The sequence below is a fragment of the Betta splendens genome, chromosome 13 (genome assembly GCF_900634795.4).
Source record: "Betta splendens chromosome 13, fBetSpl5.4, whole genome shotgun sequence".
NCBI classification, from domain to species: domain Eukaryota; kingdom Metazoa; phylum Chordata; class Actinopteri; order Anabantiformes; family Osphronemidae; genus Betta; species Betta splendens.
In genome coordinates this window covers 15,013,101-15,030,619 of record NC_040893.2, presented here as the reverse complement: position 1 = coordinate 15,030,619, position 17,519 = coordinate 15,013,101, and the positions used below count along the sequence as shown (strand labels likewise).

At 45.4% G+C, this 17,519-nt stretch overlaps 1 protein-coding gene across 1 annotated transcript; it reads right to left on the bottom strand.

Annotated features, from left to right (window-relative positions):
• Window positions 1–4,917: 4,917 nt before the first annotated feature.
• On the bottom strand, window positions 4,918–6,222 carry LOC114868704 (lysophosphatidic acid receptor 6-like). Its single transcript, XM_055514248.1, has one exon. It carries the CDS (start codon window positions 5,918–5,920, stop codon window positions 5,048–5,050), a length of 873 nt encoding a protein of 290 aa, XP_055370223.1. The 5' UTR covers window positions 5,921–6,222; the 3' UTR covers window positions 4,918–5,047.
• Window positions 6,223–17,519: the final 11,297 nt, after the last annotated feature.

Here is a 17,519-nt window from a genome sequence, read left to right as displayed (position 1 = left end):
CATTTTTAAACCAGCAACATGAAGAATATTACACATTTGACCATAAGCTATTAATTTAATAACATGATTTACATAATAGATCCAAAGCAAACATGGACCCATGCTGTGGTCTATGATCACACGATGTTTCATCCTGGACCATGAACACTCACGGACATCGGGTACAGGCCTATGGATTCATCACGGCTCCACAGATGAACCGCACATCTACAAATTACGGCCATTGATCAGCAAAAACGAACATGATAACGCAGAGGAGCCGCGCATGAAATAACAAATAGTAATGTAGCGGGGAGTCACCTGAGGGCAATCTGCTGTAAATGGCCAATTTCGCCGGAATTTCATTTCTGCTCCCGTGCTTTGCAATGCTTTTTCATTACTGACTCGCGTGATGCCCACTAGGCCACTTTATCCACCACCCCGGGCAGAGCGGATCGCGGGCCATGATGCTAATGTGATATCACACTGGGTCCGTCAGCGCGGAGTCCTGGAGTCCAGGCTGAGGAGTTTATTGTGCACTTTTGTTTATCTCGCTTTTGAGAAACATTAGTGACATAAATAACACGCGGCCATTTGCTGTGTAGGTTGCTAAATGATGATGGGAACGATATGAAGATGTGAGTTTAGAACGTATGATTACGGCGCAGTGTTGGCGAGTTCAGCCCTCTCAGAGCGAGTAACAGCTTTAACTACATTTATAAAGCTCTGCTGCCTGCAGCGAAGTGACTGAGACCGGTTGTCCAAACTATCGATGGGCTGAAAATGTCATCCGGCGCCCTCATAAAGCAGCATTAACAGTAATGACCCACGGTGCTGGAATCAGAGCAGCATCGTGAAGAAAGTTGAAGTTTGATTATAAATTCACTGAGCTGTAATGAAGTCCATGTAATAGTTTTGTTTCCTATTGATTTCTGCTGCGTCGCTGCCCTGGGCTTGTTCCACAAACACTTAGGCCCCGCTGCAGATCAGCGCGGTGCTAATGAGTCGCCCCCGGTTCACCTGGCTGACATTTACCCGAGCGGACGATTTAGCGGATTTCATCACTGAGCAGAGGGACAGTCAGCAGCAAGTCCTGCCTTTAAACTGCGGGGGCTTAGTAGAGATGTGAGAGCTATAGACCCGGCTCCGTCGTAGCAGTGTGATGGGTGAACCGCAGACACAATGTGACGTTTTCTAACAGGGACTGTGACAATTCTCAACATTATACTGTTCATGTCTTTGTCTTGTTTTTGCTGCAGGGTCAGGGTTTCGCTACATGATCTTAGCTCTAGGTCAATTTTCTACATTTCTCCTTTAGCAAGAGAACGCGCGCGCGCACACACACACACACACACACACACACACACACACACACACACACACACACACACACACGCAGTGATCCCTCTGTGCACAGCGAGTGTGACCGACAGAATCGCACTCCATGCATCTTAATTCGATCATTTACTGAACACATGGAGAGAATAGAAAAGCGATCGTCTTTGTTGTTGGGGCCACTGGTGCATTGTGCCGTTTCCCACTCCAGTATGTAATAACAGATAACTGAACGCCTTCATATGCATTCTGATAGCGGGGCGTCTCTAAGCGTTTAACATTAGCTTGAGTATGTTCCTATTCAAATGGAAGCCCCCCCCCCCCCTCCTGTCTGAGGAAAGCATTTGAAACTTCAGACTGCAGAGCATGTCCGAGGCAGATGGCTCCCGGCTGCTGTTTCTGCCACTCTCCTCCCCGTCCGAGCCTCGACACAAGCCTTGCCTCCATCTTCCACCTTGTGGCTGTGTGCAATCAACCAGCTGCCTGTTCCTCCTCCTCCTCCTCCTCCTATCTGTCCTTCAACACGAAGGTCTTTTTCTATCAAGTGATCACCTCTCCCATGCTTCTATTTGCCCCATCTTTCATTCTGTACCTCCTCTTGTCCCCTGCATTTGTTATCCCGGTCTCTCCCCCCGAGCTCTGTACACGGCCTAATCACTCCACTGTCACCGCATTCAGATCTCTCTATCGGCCCGTCTCCCCGCCCTCTCCCACCAGTTACCGTGTGTGACAGAGTGCAGCGCCTCCGCACACTCCCACTGACAGCTGGCTCGGGCTGGAGGAGAAGGGGGGGAGGAGGGGAGGGAGGAGGGGAGGAGGAGAGCGGAGAGATGGGCCGCCGTCCCCCTGGTGATTCCCCCCGGCTCCTTCTGAGAGACTGTCGGTGGCACAGCTTTGAAACCGACAACATCTTGCAGAGGTCTGACGCTGTGAAAATGGCCCCTGGCCTCGTTTTGCTTCACCTGACTGACAAAAACTAGGCCAGGAGGTTTCGTCGGCTCAAAGCCGTGCAAATCTGAGTCTCATTACAAAACAAACATTACTTTGTTTCAATTGGGACAATGAAATCTTAAGTTTTCTCTCAGATTTTGCTAAACTGCATCAACTTAATCGATGTTTTTAGCTTTACTTCCCCCTTTAATCATAACCCTTATATTTATCCCAAATCCAAAGCAGCAGGTGTGTGTTTTCTAATTTTATTTCAAATTAACCCATGACTTGTATCTGCCGGTGTTAGTGCACTGTCAAATCTGCTGTTAACGTAGCTGTCAACCAGGAGATTTCACACACCTTTGTGCGTCTGCTGACCAGATTTGTGCCAATGCTAATTCCCCTTTCCCCCGGACTTCTGGCCAACGCCACCGCTAACTATTTTTCTGTTATGATGCTTGACTGGCCAGAAAACACACAGTGCCTCAACAGAACCTCTGAGAATCTATGGGCTTTTGTTATTTGTTTTCATGTGGTCAGAGGGACCTAAACTGGCTTAAACCAGTTGTAATATCCATTTGATTATTAGAAGAACAGAAACAATTTGATCAAAGCTGCAGTCCAGTGATTGGAAAGTGGATCTATGTTGCTGTAAAACTAAATTTATCTGCATTCTTGTGTCATATTCGAACAAAAGGGTTTTGCTTGAGCAATTTCCTGCACACGTCCATTTGTTCACATCATTTCTGGATTTTCGAGGCCTGCTGGGGGCGACGCTTCCTCTGCTCTGGGCGTCTCCTCCCCCCATTCAGCAGCTCAGTATTCACTTTGTGTTTCCTTTTTTTTCTTTCCATTTTTCGCTTGCTCTGTTTTTGGCCGCGTGTTGTTCCGCCTGACTCTCCGCAGTGACCGAACCCGCGGTGGTTGTCTTTGAATAGCAGTCCTTCTCTGGGCCAATGCAGGCTTGGCTGCACCGCTGCAGGCCTGTGGGTTTTGGCAGCGAAACTCGCAAACCTGAATGTACCTGCTCAGGGTATTTTTGTACTGTACTTATATGAATTTTAATGTTCGCATGTGTGCAGCAAGAGGAAGGAAACATGCACGGAATGTGAGCCGACGCTAAACATTATGTAAAATATAGAATATACAACAAAAATACAGCAACATTATGCAGGTTTTTGGTTTTATTATAAGATCTTTCTACTGGTATCATGTTTCCGTTAAGAGCGAGCAAAGAAACTATTTTTTCATTTTTTCTCAGCTTTGAACCTCCCCCGATGGAGTCATGGGTAAAGGTCACATTAAATATATAAAGCTGTTTGAGAGAGGAACCTGCTCCTAGTCATAACAGAGCAGGAGCTGATCAGCAGCAGCACCTAGAAGACCTCGCTTCAATTTGTGGGTTTATTTTCAGAAATACAGCCTCTAAAACATCAGTTTGCCCATTACTGACACAAACAGATTGAGTCATAATGTACTTTTAGGCAGAAAGCGTGAACTCACGCATCAAAGCAGTTTCACTGGATGACTTGGTTTTGGTGGTTTGGGTTTGTTCCATCAATGCCCTACATATGAAATAAAGGAGGAAAAAAGACAGGGTGGCAGAGTTACTTAATGCTGCTAGGTTTCCACGTGCACTTTACATCAAGACAAAGCATGCTTCAAGTCCACATGCCTTTTGGATCAGTTCGATACAGGCGCCTACAGATGCACCTCAATCTGGCAAAGAGAATCGGACCTGGGTTCTGCCAGCTGCCAGTCCGAGATGCTGACAAAAAAGCAGGAGCGCTTTCTCACCACAGATGCATGCGGCAGTGCCAACAATGTAACCAAAAGAAGCAGCAGCTAATAAGGATGGAAGTTTAGCATACGCATGTTGGAGGTCACATGCTATTGTACTGTAAGAATGTGGGCAGCGTGGTTTGCACGTGGTTCTGTCACAATATACGGCTCATCGACAGGTGGCAGTGTTAATTCACCACTGAAGGCAGCAAAGCTGGAAAACATGAAAACAATAAAGGAAAATTTGAACATATTTTTTGACAAAATTACTTTACTCAGCTCCTTAGACCCTAATGATATTCAAGCAGTGATCCTGGTATAGAGGGGAGTACAGCACAGATGTTTTCAGAAACATCTGAGTTCACAGAAATTTTAGAAAGTACTCTTACACATTTGTGGTTTAACGGGGGAGGAAAAGGAGCCTTTTCAACACATATTGAGTCATGGTTGTTTCCTCTGACACTAATAATCTGCGATTAAAGTTGTCCAGTCTGTTCAGGAGCTGCAGCTGTAAGGCCTTCGTGCTCAACGACCCCACTTCTCAAACTGAAAATGCAACCACGCCGGCGAGGAACTAAGAAAGCGAAAACGCCAACGACTTTCTGTATCGGTTGCATAAAACTGCAGCATACATCTGGAAATTCAGTGATTAATTATTACCACTAATATTCACCTCGCACATCTCTGTGCTTCAGATGATGAAAGTGTGAGTATCTACAAGAAAAAGAGCAGCTCAGACGCAAACTGACAGAAAATGTGGCTGTGGCATGTGTCGCAGTGAAAAGAGCTGTGACCCAAACGCGAAGCTGCAAATCTGCTGCTGTACGTGGTGAAACACAATCACTGGAAGAAACTACACAGGAACAGTAACTTAGGTAATGTTCTCTCACCTTGATGAAACCTCAATGAGACGTTTTATTTCCGAGCTAAAAAAATATGACACTTTACAATACATACAATGTCTGTATGCTTGTTATGTTTAAATAGTATTCCACATGTCCCGTTTTTCCATTATCACAAACTATTGTCTCTCAACAGATGCCTCCATGTCCTCTTTTTTCTTCCAGAAGCCATCGAAAGAGAAGTAATACAGCAGAGGGTCCAGGCAGCAGTTCACACTGGCGAGACATCTTAGTGGCGTGATAACATGTCTCCATCCTTTAAAGAATATCACCACCGACACGGGCAAGAAAAACAGCGCGAACATCATCAGGTTCATGGCGAAAATCAGCATGACGCTGATCTTGTTGTTGATCCGCGCAGAGTCATTCAGATGCCTGCTGAGCGTCCAGGACACCAGCACAGTGGAGACGATGTTGACCGCCAGCATGGTGAGCACCAGCGCAGGCTGGATGTAAGTAATGTTTATGAGCCGATGAGCCGGCAGCTCGAAACAGCTCGAGTCACTGAGATTGTTCAAAAATCTGGAGAACTCCACGCTCTCTGGGACGTTCCACACCAAAACAAAGAGCCAAATGAGCCCGGCCGCTTTGATGGCGTTGGACCAGGTCCGTAGGTGCCGCGACCGGAGAGGGTACACCACAGCCAGCAGGCGGTCCACGCTGATGAAAGTGATGAAGATGGAGCTGGAGCGGATGTTGTTGCGAAAGAGCATAGTGATCCAGATGCAGGCCATGTTCCCCAGTGGCCAGCTGTGCGTGACGTAAAAGTAGACCATGGGGGCCAGGGATATGACGAGGAGCAGGTCGGAGATGGCCAGGTTGACCAAGAAGACGGCGCTGGGCGTCCGGAGGTTGTGGCGGCGGAACAGGATCCACAGAGAGATGGTGTTGAGCGGCAGACCCAGCGCCATCACGGAGCCGAAGACCAGCGCGTAGGTCTTGTACTCCGGATGGGACTCGGTCTCATTCCCCCCCGCGGTGAAGTTCAACATGTCTGTCTCCAGCGAGGCTCGCGCGAGTGTGAGCGGGCGAGTGGAACTGTGACACTGTGAAGCCACAATAACACCACCTCCTCACAGGCTGAAACAGGAAACACTTTCGACAGTAGTCAGGAAGAACCGAAACAGCTGGTATCAACCCTGAACGTGATGGAAAAGACGTTTGGGCTTTTTTCTGAGGCCGTGGCTTGAGCTGCCGCCTCACGATGAGAAGGGAAAGTCAAAGTCTGTTCGCTAGTCTGTGAGAAAGAAGGTCAATTTACTGCCTTTCATCTCTTGAAGAGAGTTTCTCCTTTCTGATAAGCCGAGTGCTGCTTATCGTGGGGATTTCTGAGTTGTCTGTTTCTTTTTTTACTACTAATTTTACAGATTTTTGATATTTTGCCCAATGCCTACACACAACCCAGTCTATGACAGTGTTCAGTGAATGTATTTTACATGAAAACACCAACTGAGCCTGTTAAAAAAACTTCAATTTAGAAAATGCCAGACCAGTTGAGAACCCCTGTTCTAGGCTGTAAACTGATCAGGTGTCTATGTCAGTCTCTTTTTGTCTTCTCAGAATATGCAAATTGAAACCATTATCCTTTCATGGGCTAAATATTGTTGCAACATTTCTTTTCACTCACTATGTTCAAGTACTGTCGCTAAAACACAGACAGAGCAGCTTGCATCTGGTTTCCCAGATCCAGGTGTGAAATGCCACTTCTAGGAACGCCCCACGCTCCTGAAGCTCCGTGTGGTGAACCAGGGCCACAAATGTCTGGAGTTTGGAAGGATAATGAAAGCCATCATTCCAGCAAACATCTGAGTCTAACAGACTATTAAAAATCCCACTCATTGATCACTTGACATCCACTAAACTCACAATCAGCATTGCAGCTTTATTCATAGGCTGCAGATGAGGGTTGTGGAGTTCCAGTGGGAACAGGAACAGGGCCCTGGACTACAGTATATTGCTGTATGTATGGTGTTGATGCTTTTCTTACACTCTTTATGACTGACATTCTGGTGCAAGTCTGGCTTGGAACTTCCTTCTTTCCTTATCAGTATGAATTTTAACCTACAGTATGAGTGTGGCTGGTTGCGAAAGCTAGACAGGATGTGTCGTTATTTTTAATGAAACGTCTGACTTGTTTTCACCCGTACTGTATCTAAATCAACATGAATGATGCACCCAACGATTTCTGGTAATAAATTTAGTCAGATCATTGTGAATCATAATAAATGTCATGAACGCGGTTAAACTACTGTAACTAAATGGTATCAACTTATTTATTAATAGGTCCAGTTTGCTTACAGTTACATTGCGGAATCTGACCTACTGCAATTAGCCAGCAGACAATATTGCACCAACAAATTGTTACCAACATATCCGCAAGGCAGCTTGCTTCACTCATGCTTCGCGCAACATTGACCAAAAAGTTCCAAGACTTCACATTTTGTGCTAATGATGAAGTGGCACCTTTCAAAAGTTGAAGAAAAAAAAAGAAGTAAAAGTACTAACACGCCTGTTTGAGGTTTGAGGTCAACATACTACCGAAAATGAAGCACTTCCATCACAGAAGTCACATTTCAGACTACACCTAAAAGTCAAACATTTTGTGCTTTGAATTCAACAGATGGGATAATGGTCCAAGTGATAAATAATTTGTTTGTGCAGCATATAGATGAAACCAATTGGGCCAAAAAGAACTGCAGGGCTGAAGGTGGTGGAAACTGAAAGGTGAACCTAGGTCAAGGCAGGTTAAACTGTATCTGCAATTGTAAAAGTACAAGACCGATGATTTATCTCCTGGCATTTCACTCAAGAATCACACCATTACATTATTAACCTCTGAAAGACTCAAACAGTTACATGCAAAAGTACTCTAAAAGGTACTAGGAATCATTCTGAGGTGTGCACTGCTACACTACTCACAATAATCCAAAATGCTAGAAAACCGATACAGTAGGTTGCTGCTGACAATGCAGATGAATATTGACCCAAACATGCTGCAAGACAAATAAATTGATTATTCCTCAATGTCCGTTGTTGCTACACCTCAACCCAATAAAGAAGTTTTACTCTTACTGATAAAATGACTGAAGGTACAGTAGAACTCCCACAAACAATATAGCTGCAGTGAAGGATCTGTTAAAGCATCTCCAGAGCAAAGATCCAGACTTAAAGATGGTTCTCAGACGTCCACACTTAAAAATATAAGCAAAACAAAGATCTTCTTAACTTCCCTGATAAAAAGAAGGATGAAGTTGTTTCTCCATAAACTCTGGAAACTCAATATACACCAGCACACCACCTGTGAAAGTGCTCGTACCCAATCGCGCCACGGCAACGACTCTGCAAACTTTATCCCATTCACCTTATCAGCCAATCCCCAATTTACCACTTGTGCTCTTTTCCTTCAAACTCTCTCGGCTATAACCTTTTGAAAGACTGAAATCAAAAGGGCTGCTGTAATGACAGCAATTATGTGATTTCGCCAGACTCACACTCTTAAATAGAAGGTGTGGATCCTTTTGGGAGTATCAGGCCGGCTGGCTCATCAGTGCATGCAGGGCACAGCAGAGCCTAAATTGATTTCTCTGGTAAAAGCAAGGGTGCTATTTTCTTCGGGCTCTTATATTTAAGAAACTTGAGTGCTTCTCAAGACAGATAATCTTTGTTATTAGTGCTGCAGGTAAAAACACTGCTTTAAGATGCCGGGCGTGCTGCTGGCGGTGACAACTAGACGGACAGCGAGAAAAACACATTTGCTGTAGGTGTGTGTGCAATAAGGCAAGTTAACAAGTTGTTCCTGTGAACTGGTTCAGTAGTGTGTGCTATAGCAGCTAAAAGGTTTTTGGATCATTTTGATTATAGCATTAGCGTTAGCATTAGCAGGCCCGTAGTTCTTGCTTAATTTGCGTCCAGTCCTCTAATATAATCTATACTTTGATGTATGAAAACTAGACTCAGCAGGATGTCTGTGGCAGGTTTCTCCCAGAAGACTCATCTGGCAGCCTACGAGCTTTGAGACCTTCACTGAAGTTCGAGGGGCTGTGTCACGCAGCACTTGTTCTCTACCATCAGCGGAGATGGCGACACACTTTTCGGCCCGAGCTCGGCAGCTCCTGCACAGAGCCTTGACCTCAGGCAGCCTCACAACTCTCACACTTGCAAGATTATGCTGCAAGCTGCAGTGTTTCTACACCACAGGCTGGCGATAAGTCGCATGATAAGACACCTTATTGTATAGACAAAATGTGAGCTACATACATTTTGGCAGAGGTCCAGTCCCATTTTGACTGAAATAGGGCACTGAACGCATACTGTAGCTGTCAAAGAGAGGTCTAAATATTAAAATGCATATTTCTGGGCATGAGCACTTTATCAATTCCTTATTTTGCCGATTGCTGAAGGAACCTCTGTAAAGATTAGATACAACATTTTTACGTTTTACTCATCTTGCATAAAACATGAAACCTCTTTATATCTAAATACTGATCTGCGGATTCTGAAAACTTCAGCATTTTCTTATCAAATCCTAGTACCTTTCTGGCCATTTATTCAAGCCTTGTGTCTTACTATGACGACTTCTTCAGTCATCGTAAAAAACAACATGCAACATTTGAGAGAGAGTCCCCTGTTTTGTGCTCTGTATAGTTTTGCGACAGTAGATAGCAGTGTCTCTGTTTGTCCTGTTGGTTAAATTAACATTTCTTGTTACTCATCTTGCATTTATTTCCTCAACAGTGTTTTAGACCTGATTTTACGTGATCTCACTTGCACACTTTTTTATTTTTTATAAAAGCACGTCATATCATCTCTGTTTATGTTCATCCAAATCCACTGGAAGGTCCAATGAGATGTGCCTTTAGTGATGAACAGCTGTGTTGGTTCAAGTTACTGTGTCAACACTCAAATATTTGTGATGCGGCAGTCAAAAAGTTGCCCTTGTTTGAAAAGGGTAAACAGAAATTGGGAGAGTTCTATGAATGGTAAACTACCTGATGTTCTCTTGAGCAGTAACACAGAGAGAAACCGTACAGTCAAAAAAAGAGGAGGGAATGTTTGTACGGTGCAAGACGAAGGCTGGGTCGGACCTGTTGCCTCTATCTCTAATGAAATCACTGGTCCAGTTTCGGCCGGTGTGGACAAAGTGTCATTCTTCCACAACGGGTGGAGTGAGCAGACAACCACTGCTGCGCGCACTTCATTAAAATTTCCATTTCTGCAGCCGCAGGGGTCACAATGAGCCGTGCACTCGTGGCCTGCTGAGCAAATGCATGTGTGCATGTTCACGGCCAATTAGTATGCTGCTGCTGGTTTGAAAATGACTGAACACTGACCTGCAGCGCCATAGATGCGTGTTTATGTGTGAATAGTAAGTGTTTGACAAGCCCTGATCGATGCGAATATGGACAAATTAATTTTTTTCTCTTCCTCTGCTGCTTCAGACAGGTAAATATCACCGCTGTCAATAGAGAAAGTCAATACGGCTTTGGAACATGAGACTGCATTATGCATCTGTCACTCTCGCTCCCCTTCGCTGTTGAAGTCGGCCTTGTGGAAGAGCCGTGGATTTGAAAAGATTATATGCTTTGGATGATTTTTCTGCCATTACCATCTGGGCCAAGGCAATTAACCTGCTTCATGTGTTTCATCTGAGGCCAAAACACAAAACAAGTCAATCTGTCCCAAGCTTCAGAGACCTCACTTATTTAGTCCCCCGCAAAGCAAAGAAGCTGGAAACTCCAGCTCAGTTTGGCCGTTCCTTGTTTCCAATTAGTGGCTGCCATCTTAAATCTTAGCAGGTTCTGAAAGTAAAGGCTGATTACCTATGCAAATGAGAGAAAAGCTATAATAAACCTGTCAACAGAAATAAACGGGTTTAACAAAGGAGAGTGCTGCAATCTTGAGCACTGCCTGCTGGGACGCTTCCAAAGCACTTTAAGTCAGTAAGTGTTTGTAAATGTACCTTCGGGCTGGACGTTGTGCATCTGGTCTTACTCTTTAATAGCACAGCTCTTATCTAGTTCATTCCTTAATTAGGTGTGTCAATAGATTATTTAGATTAGCTCTATTACTAAAAGCATCAAGTTAAAACAGTCCCTTTACTGTAAATAGTCTTTAATAGTCACTTCTCTCATTGCAGGTCATTTCTCTTATTGAGTGATCTTCTTGGATCTTTATTTATCGGTCAAAAGGTGAGCAAAATATTTTCTGTTGTCACTGGCCAATCAATCGTATTAGAAATAGGTTGCCATTAGCACGTATATGGTGGGACAGAGGCCAAAAAGCAAGAAATATGCAACAGCTGAAGGTAGAAATGGACCAAGTCTCCTTGAGTTTTACTTTATGGACAATCAGAAATCAGTTAAAAAAAATTTTTATGAAATAAAACAGAAGGTATTCAGGTTTTCGGGTTGCAGTCATGGTCAGTGTGTGCCAAGTCACACATGCCAAATCATGAAGAAGAAGTGCAATATTATGTACAGTAGTTAACCAGAGGAGGAAAAAAAAGAGGAAGTGGGAAAGAATAAATGTCAAGGGCTACTCTGCAACGCTGACAGGAAGTTGCAACAGAGCACATGGCATTCAAGCATTTCCCAGGTGACAGGTCTGTGCATGGGGACGTTCTAGAGCCGGTGGGGGACGTGTATTGTTCTGTTGACTCATGGCCAGTTTTAGTTTGTGCATATACGGTACGTACCCTGTAGCTTACTGAACAATACAATAACTGGCTTGTCCGGACTAGTTCAATCCAACAGAAACTTTCTCAATAATTCAGCTGCTGTGGTAAATGTTGAAGGACTCGTTACTTGTAGGGGTTACATAATCATAATATCTAAGAACTCTAACCCTAAGAACATCCGGTGATACGTCATCGTAATCTGTGCTGCTTTCATATTGAAATCACAATCAACAAGCGTCCGTCCAGTTTTCTGCCCTTTGTTTTTCTGCCCTTTGTTTTCAGACAATAACAGACATTCAGAGGTCAACAGTTTGAGAACACAAGGGAGAAAAGCATTTTATATTAAAAAACATCAAATAAACTTTTCCAATCTGCCAGAGGCAACTCCTTTTTCTTTGGCCGGAAAATTGAAGTTATTCAATTAGAATGTTTGCCTTCATCCGAATTTTTATTTGCACACTATGCATGAGTTATTGCCTCAGCAGATTTGCTGTCAGTTGGTGATGATTTGTGTATTTAAACAGTACTTCCAGTGACAAGGTAGTATTCATATTATACCTGTAGTATCGTATGTTATATCTATGCTTTCGGCACCTTAGTTGATGCGGAACAGCCACACTGTGAAAAAAAACGAGAGAAGAGAGATGCGACAGTGAGGAAAGAACTCCATCACTTCTAATTACCGCTCCTGTAGGTTGGGCCTTAATTGCACAACATACAGCTTTTGCTAATTACGCGCACAGCAAAGCATATTTGTAAACCTGCAAAATGTAAATGCCTGCATTTAAACAGGGATAAGCAATACACCGTCCCCACTTATCGCCACATGCTCAAATTGCCTCGTGAGATTCCCCGAGACGGAAGATAAGCACTGTACCAGCAGATAAAACGCCAAGGAGAGGGACGGTGGAGTTTAGCATGCGCCGCGCGCCGCGCCGGGAGAACAATGCACGCATACGTGGAGCGGCGCGAGGGACGAAAGAAAGAAAGTGAGGGAGGGGGAGAAGTTGGACGGCCGTCAGTTAGTCGGTCGTCCTCACCTCACGTCTGCTGCTTTTACCCACAGATCATGTTTTGCATGTAACGATACGAGACGGCTCCAGCCGCGCTGGCGTGTTTTTAAAGGCCACGGTGCCGCGGTGTGGGCTGATTTGAGCTGCTGAACATATAGCGCCGGTTGATAGGTGGCAGATTGCAAACAGTGATTGTCTACAAACAGGCCCCGAGGCAAGGTGACCCCGGTCTCGCCGAGCAGAACGGGCCCGGGCAGCGCGTCCGCATGTGATTGCGTTTGGTACTGGTACATTCGCCGAGTTAGATCCTGAGTGACAGTCACGCTCCCGTCCTACGACTGTATGTAGCGTAAACAGACAAACCACATCTGGACAGTCCCACTGCTACTAACCACCTTCTTGTGTTTTAAGTTACAGGCCGGTCTGTTCATGGATGCGAGCACCAGTTCACAGCGGGTCATTATGAGCTCCGGCATCGCCGGGCAGCAGATGCGGCGGCACCTGCTCGCTGTCTGAAAGCGCCTTTTGTTTCGTCCCCTCGGCTCCTTCTGGCCCTTTTGTCTTGACACTGGGATGCTGTCGTGTCACGCAGCAGCCAGGGACGCTTAATCACCCCAAATGTTCCCAAACTTCAAATCTCCTTTTGCCATCTGAGCTGCGCAGGTGTTCCACGTGCCCCAGGAACCCCCCCCCCCCCCCCCCCCCCCCCCCCCCCCCGTCGGCAGGCTTCACTGCAAACGACGGCCCACTCCCGCCGCCCGCGCCGGCCGGGGAGAGTAGATTACAGGGAGAGAATGTCATAAACTCCACGGAGGGGAAGCATAGGTTGTCAATTATACATGTGCCACTCTGCCGCTGCCTCCGACTCGCTCTTTCTCCGCCCACTCCGAGCGACTTGGCCGCGGCCGGCTCGCTCTCCCCATCACTGCTATCTGTGTCTAGGTCTGACATCTGTCTTTTATCACAGTGCCACATGCACGCATGCACCCACACGCACACACACACACACACGCGCGCGAACCAGCCCACATGGATGCCAGAGACGAGGCAGTTGTCATAACCGAACCCAAAATATTCTGATTGGTTGGAATCCAGCGTGGTTGGAAACAGTGGCGGAATGGAGGGCTGCGTCGCCGAAGATGGAAGCAGGCATGTCTACATGCAGATGGCTCTATAAATAAACCACTTCAGAGGGAGCCACAGAGAAAGATGAAACTAGTGCAAAGAGCATGGCTTCTCCTCTAATAAAGAGGCAGCTCCGATTGGATTTCCTTTTGTGCCAAGCGATTCTTTTCCCCCTCAGAATGTCTCCTCTGCTTTGTTTTGGTTTATCTGTCTGAGTCATGAATATTTTATACATATCCCTCAGTGCTCCAAATAACCACAACAATGCAAGTCAATCTCCGAAGTGACAAAACAAAATTACGCCCCAAAATCAAAATGTTTTACTTAACAGTGTGTAAAGTGACCAAAGTGTCGAATAAACAAGCTTCTCTTGTGTGATTCTCACTTTGCTGAAGTGTCAACACAAGCAATGTTATTATGGAGCTCTGCTAATACGGTCGCTCCATCCAGGCGCTAACTTACCCAGTCGGGAGGCAACTGAGGGTCAAAGAGAGCTTTACCGTATTACATAAGGTAAGAGAAATGGGTTTATTGGGTAGTTAAAAAAAAACAGGCCTGAAATTCTTATTCTGAGACAATGCATCGAGAAATACTGACACAACTACACAAGCAAGGACAGACAGGCACATGTTCTCACACAGTTCTGGTAGAATCAGCGGAACTCACGTGGGTGCTCCAATGATGACGAAGGATCCACATCCACGTCAGATTTAAAGAGGATGAACCCTGATGATCTCAGGCATCGGTCCCAATCGTGTGCTTTTCTTCAGCCTGGTGTTTCCAGAGGACCCTGCTGCAAAACAGAAGGACAGTAGGACACTGGTTATAGGAGGAACAGGTGTGTGGAGGGTGACATCAGGTGACTCAGGTGACAAGGACCCCTAGTGGAGAGGGAGGGTATTACACCAATAACTGTCAGGTTGAACCTCAGTGAAACAGACTTGTACTTAATTAGAAAATAACATATTTATTCTCAAGTAAAGTATGTCTTTGTGTTTTTAACACACTGTTTTCAGTGAATATTTACTCCTATTTATTAATTAGTATGTCGTTACACACACATAACGGTCACAGTTTATGTTTTCCAAGAAACACCAGCTATTTCATACTTCTGTATTCTTTTCCTAATGTGAGAATTAATGCCATAAGTTGTTTTTCAAATGTTGGTTCTCTAAATAAAGAACTATTTGTCAAAACAACTAAACGGGGGAATACAATATCTGCTAATTGGAACGCGCCACGAAGGACTGAAGGTGCGATCACCCCGAGAAATCTGCAGGTATTTTTCTTTCCTTCTTCAAAACACTCGAGATGCAAATGAAGCTGCTTCACATCATTCTCCTTTGTCTCCCGGAGACTTATCACAGAGGTGATTAGCACCGGGCCCTGAGAAGTCGCCTCAACATGTTCCATAACAATGTGGTAAAGTCAATGTGATAATCACTTTGACACAAGTGGAGGCAGATCTATTGTTGGTAGTGATGTGGAGTGTAAATATGTATTTTTATATCTTTTCAGAGGAGAATAAGGGAAATGTTCCAGACACCACAGGAGTATTTTCCCAGGACCTTGTTCATTTTGCTTTTCAGGCACCAGAATATGCTCAATTTCAAACTCCACACAATCCGAGGAGCCATCATTTCCTGTTCTCTGGCCACGGGGCTGTGCAATGACTCTGCTTTAGAATGAGCTGCTGTGAGCAGTTGTTCAAACATAACAGCTTTGTTTTCACTTCGCAGCAACAGACGCATCCAGCAAATGTCCCGAACACGACGGCCCGTTCAAACCGTGGCAAACCCAATACATCTGGGCCTTGTACCCTTCCAGCTGTAAAGACCACATCGCCATTAATGACGCACAGCCTCCTCTCTCATGCTGCTCCAGCGCTCTCCCAAATATTACTCCTGGACTTCCATTAATCTGCTGGATTCATTAAAATATGAACATAACACAAGCAGCCATTCACTAACCTTTAGACATTTTTATGGCTCATACCCCAAAGCAGTGGCTCCTACATGTTTCCATTAGACACACACGCCCAAATACGTGCTCACACGTTTCACAAAAAGGAAACTGTGGGTCCCTTTTCTGAGCAACTGACATCCTGCAGGCTGACTTTGTTAGCACCACAGTCGACCGGAGCAAAGAGCGAAGGCTCACTGTACAGTGGACGACGCTCCATATATCAAATCAGTCTTGGAGAGCAGCCTGGCCTTTATTCATTTCTCGGGCCTTTTATCTGACTGCCCACTTTGAGCTGCTTTTACAGGCCTCTCATTTTACATCTTCATGTACTGGAATATTTGATGGAGGTTGGATTTATACTGAGGGGGGAAGTGAGCAAAAAAAAAAAAAGAGCATGAAAGGCAAAAGGAAAAAAGGAAAGACAACGCTGGAAACTGACATAAAGGCCAAGTGTGCATGTAGCTCATCAGTGTAGCCATCGATGTATTTACGAGCGATAGCAGAAAAGTCTCCGCACCCCCTTTTTAGCGTCTGACAGGAGCCACGAGGCTGCGAACGTCAGCCAGGTGGGCTGAAGAAGCGCCCGCCTCACTGAACTCCTGCACTCTACTGGCCTGACAGTGGACAAACGCTACGGCGTGGGCTGCGGTGCTGGCGCGCGTCGCGTGTGTGTTGTTGTTGTCCACCGGATCCCAGCGTGTGCACACTCTAATCGGGGCCATTCTCTGGTCAGGGCAGCGCGACGCACTCCAGTGGATCATCTACTTCACCTCCGCACCGCAGCCACACAATGCACGCGCCTAATAAATGGGACCGCCTCCACAGACACAAAGGTCCAGCGTGATAAGCATTGATCACGGTGCTCACCTCACATCATTAATAGTTGGACTATGGTCCTGCGTCGTTGTTTCCAAATGATCCGCCGGGTTACGACACCGAGGAGCCGCTCTACTACAAAACCACAGAGATAAATCCCTCCCTGCCTCTCCGCTGCTGGCTGACGCTGGCATCGTCTGTCATGGTGCTGCAGCTACGCCTCTATAATACCCTTCATACCACTTGGAATGATTCCAGGTCTTAAAATAGTGTCAGGATCTTGGAGGAAGGTATGGTGCACTGAAAGAAAAGGAAACGAAGGGGAAGACGAGAGATAATACGAACAGGGAGGAAAAATGACTGCAGTGGTGTGGGTAAAAAAGTCTCCTATTAGGGCGGCGGAGGGAGAGACATTGGCCAGTGAAGCCCCATTCCATTTGTCCTCGTCAGGATCTTAAATAGAATCGGGATCAATTATTCATAGGGTCCATAACTGGCAATAAATGTTAGCTGAGACAGTGCAGCGAGGGCCAGCGAGATGGAGAGCGAGGTTAGGAGCCGTTCTGCGAGGCCAGGTTTAAAAGTCGAGACAAAAGCGCCAGTTCAGCCGTAGCAGTGACATTTAAACGCCTTCTCATTTGTCTGATGCAGCACCTCGAGCACGTGACAATCTGAGAAAGTACACAGCAGCCTGGAACCGCGAGGAGATCGATTTAGAAGTCATCTCAGCAGGTTTGGCTGTGGTGCGTTCAGTTAAAATCATCTACTGTGGCAGTTGCATGTTCTTCACTTGTTGTTTGACTGATCAAAAGACTATAATGTAAAATGTAGGACAAAAATACTAGCGCATGTACAAAAGATAGAAAAGTTAAAATATAAAAAATAAATTATAAATTAAAGAATGGTATTAATCCTCTATACTAAAACACTGTGAATCAATGACAAACATAACACAATCCAGGTGCTTTTTTGCTACTGCTGTGGTTGCTATAACTG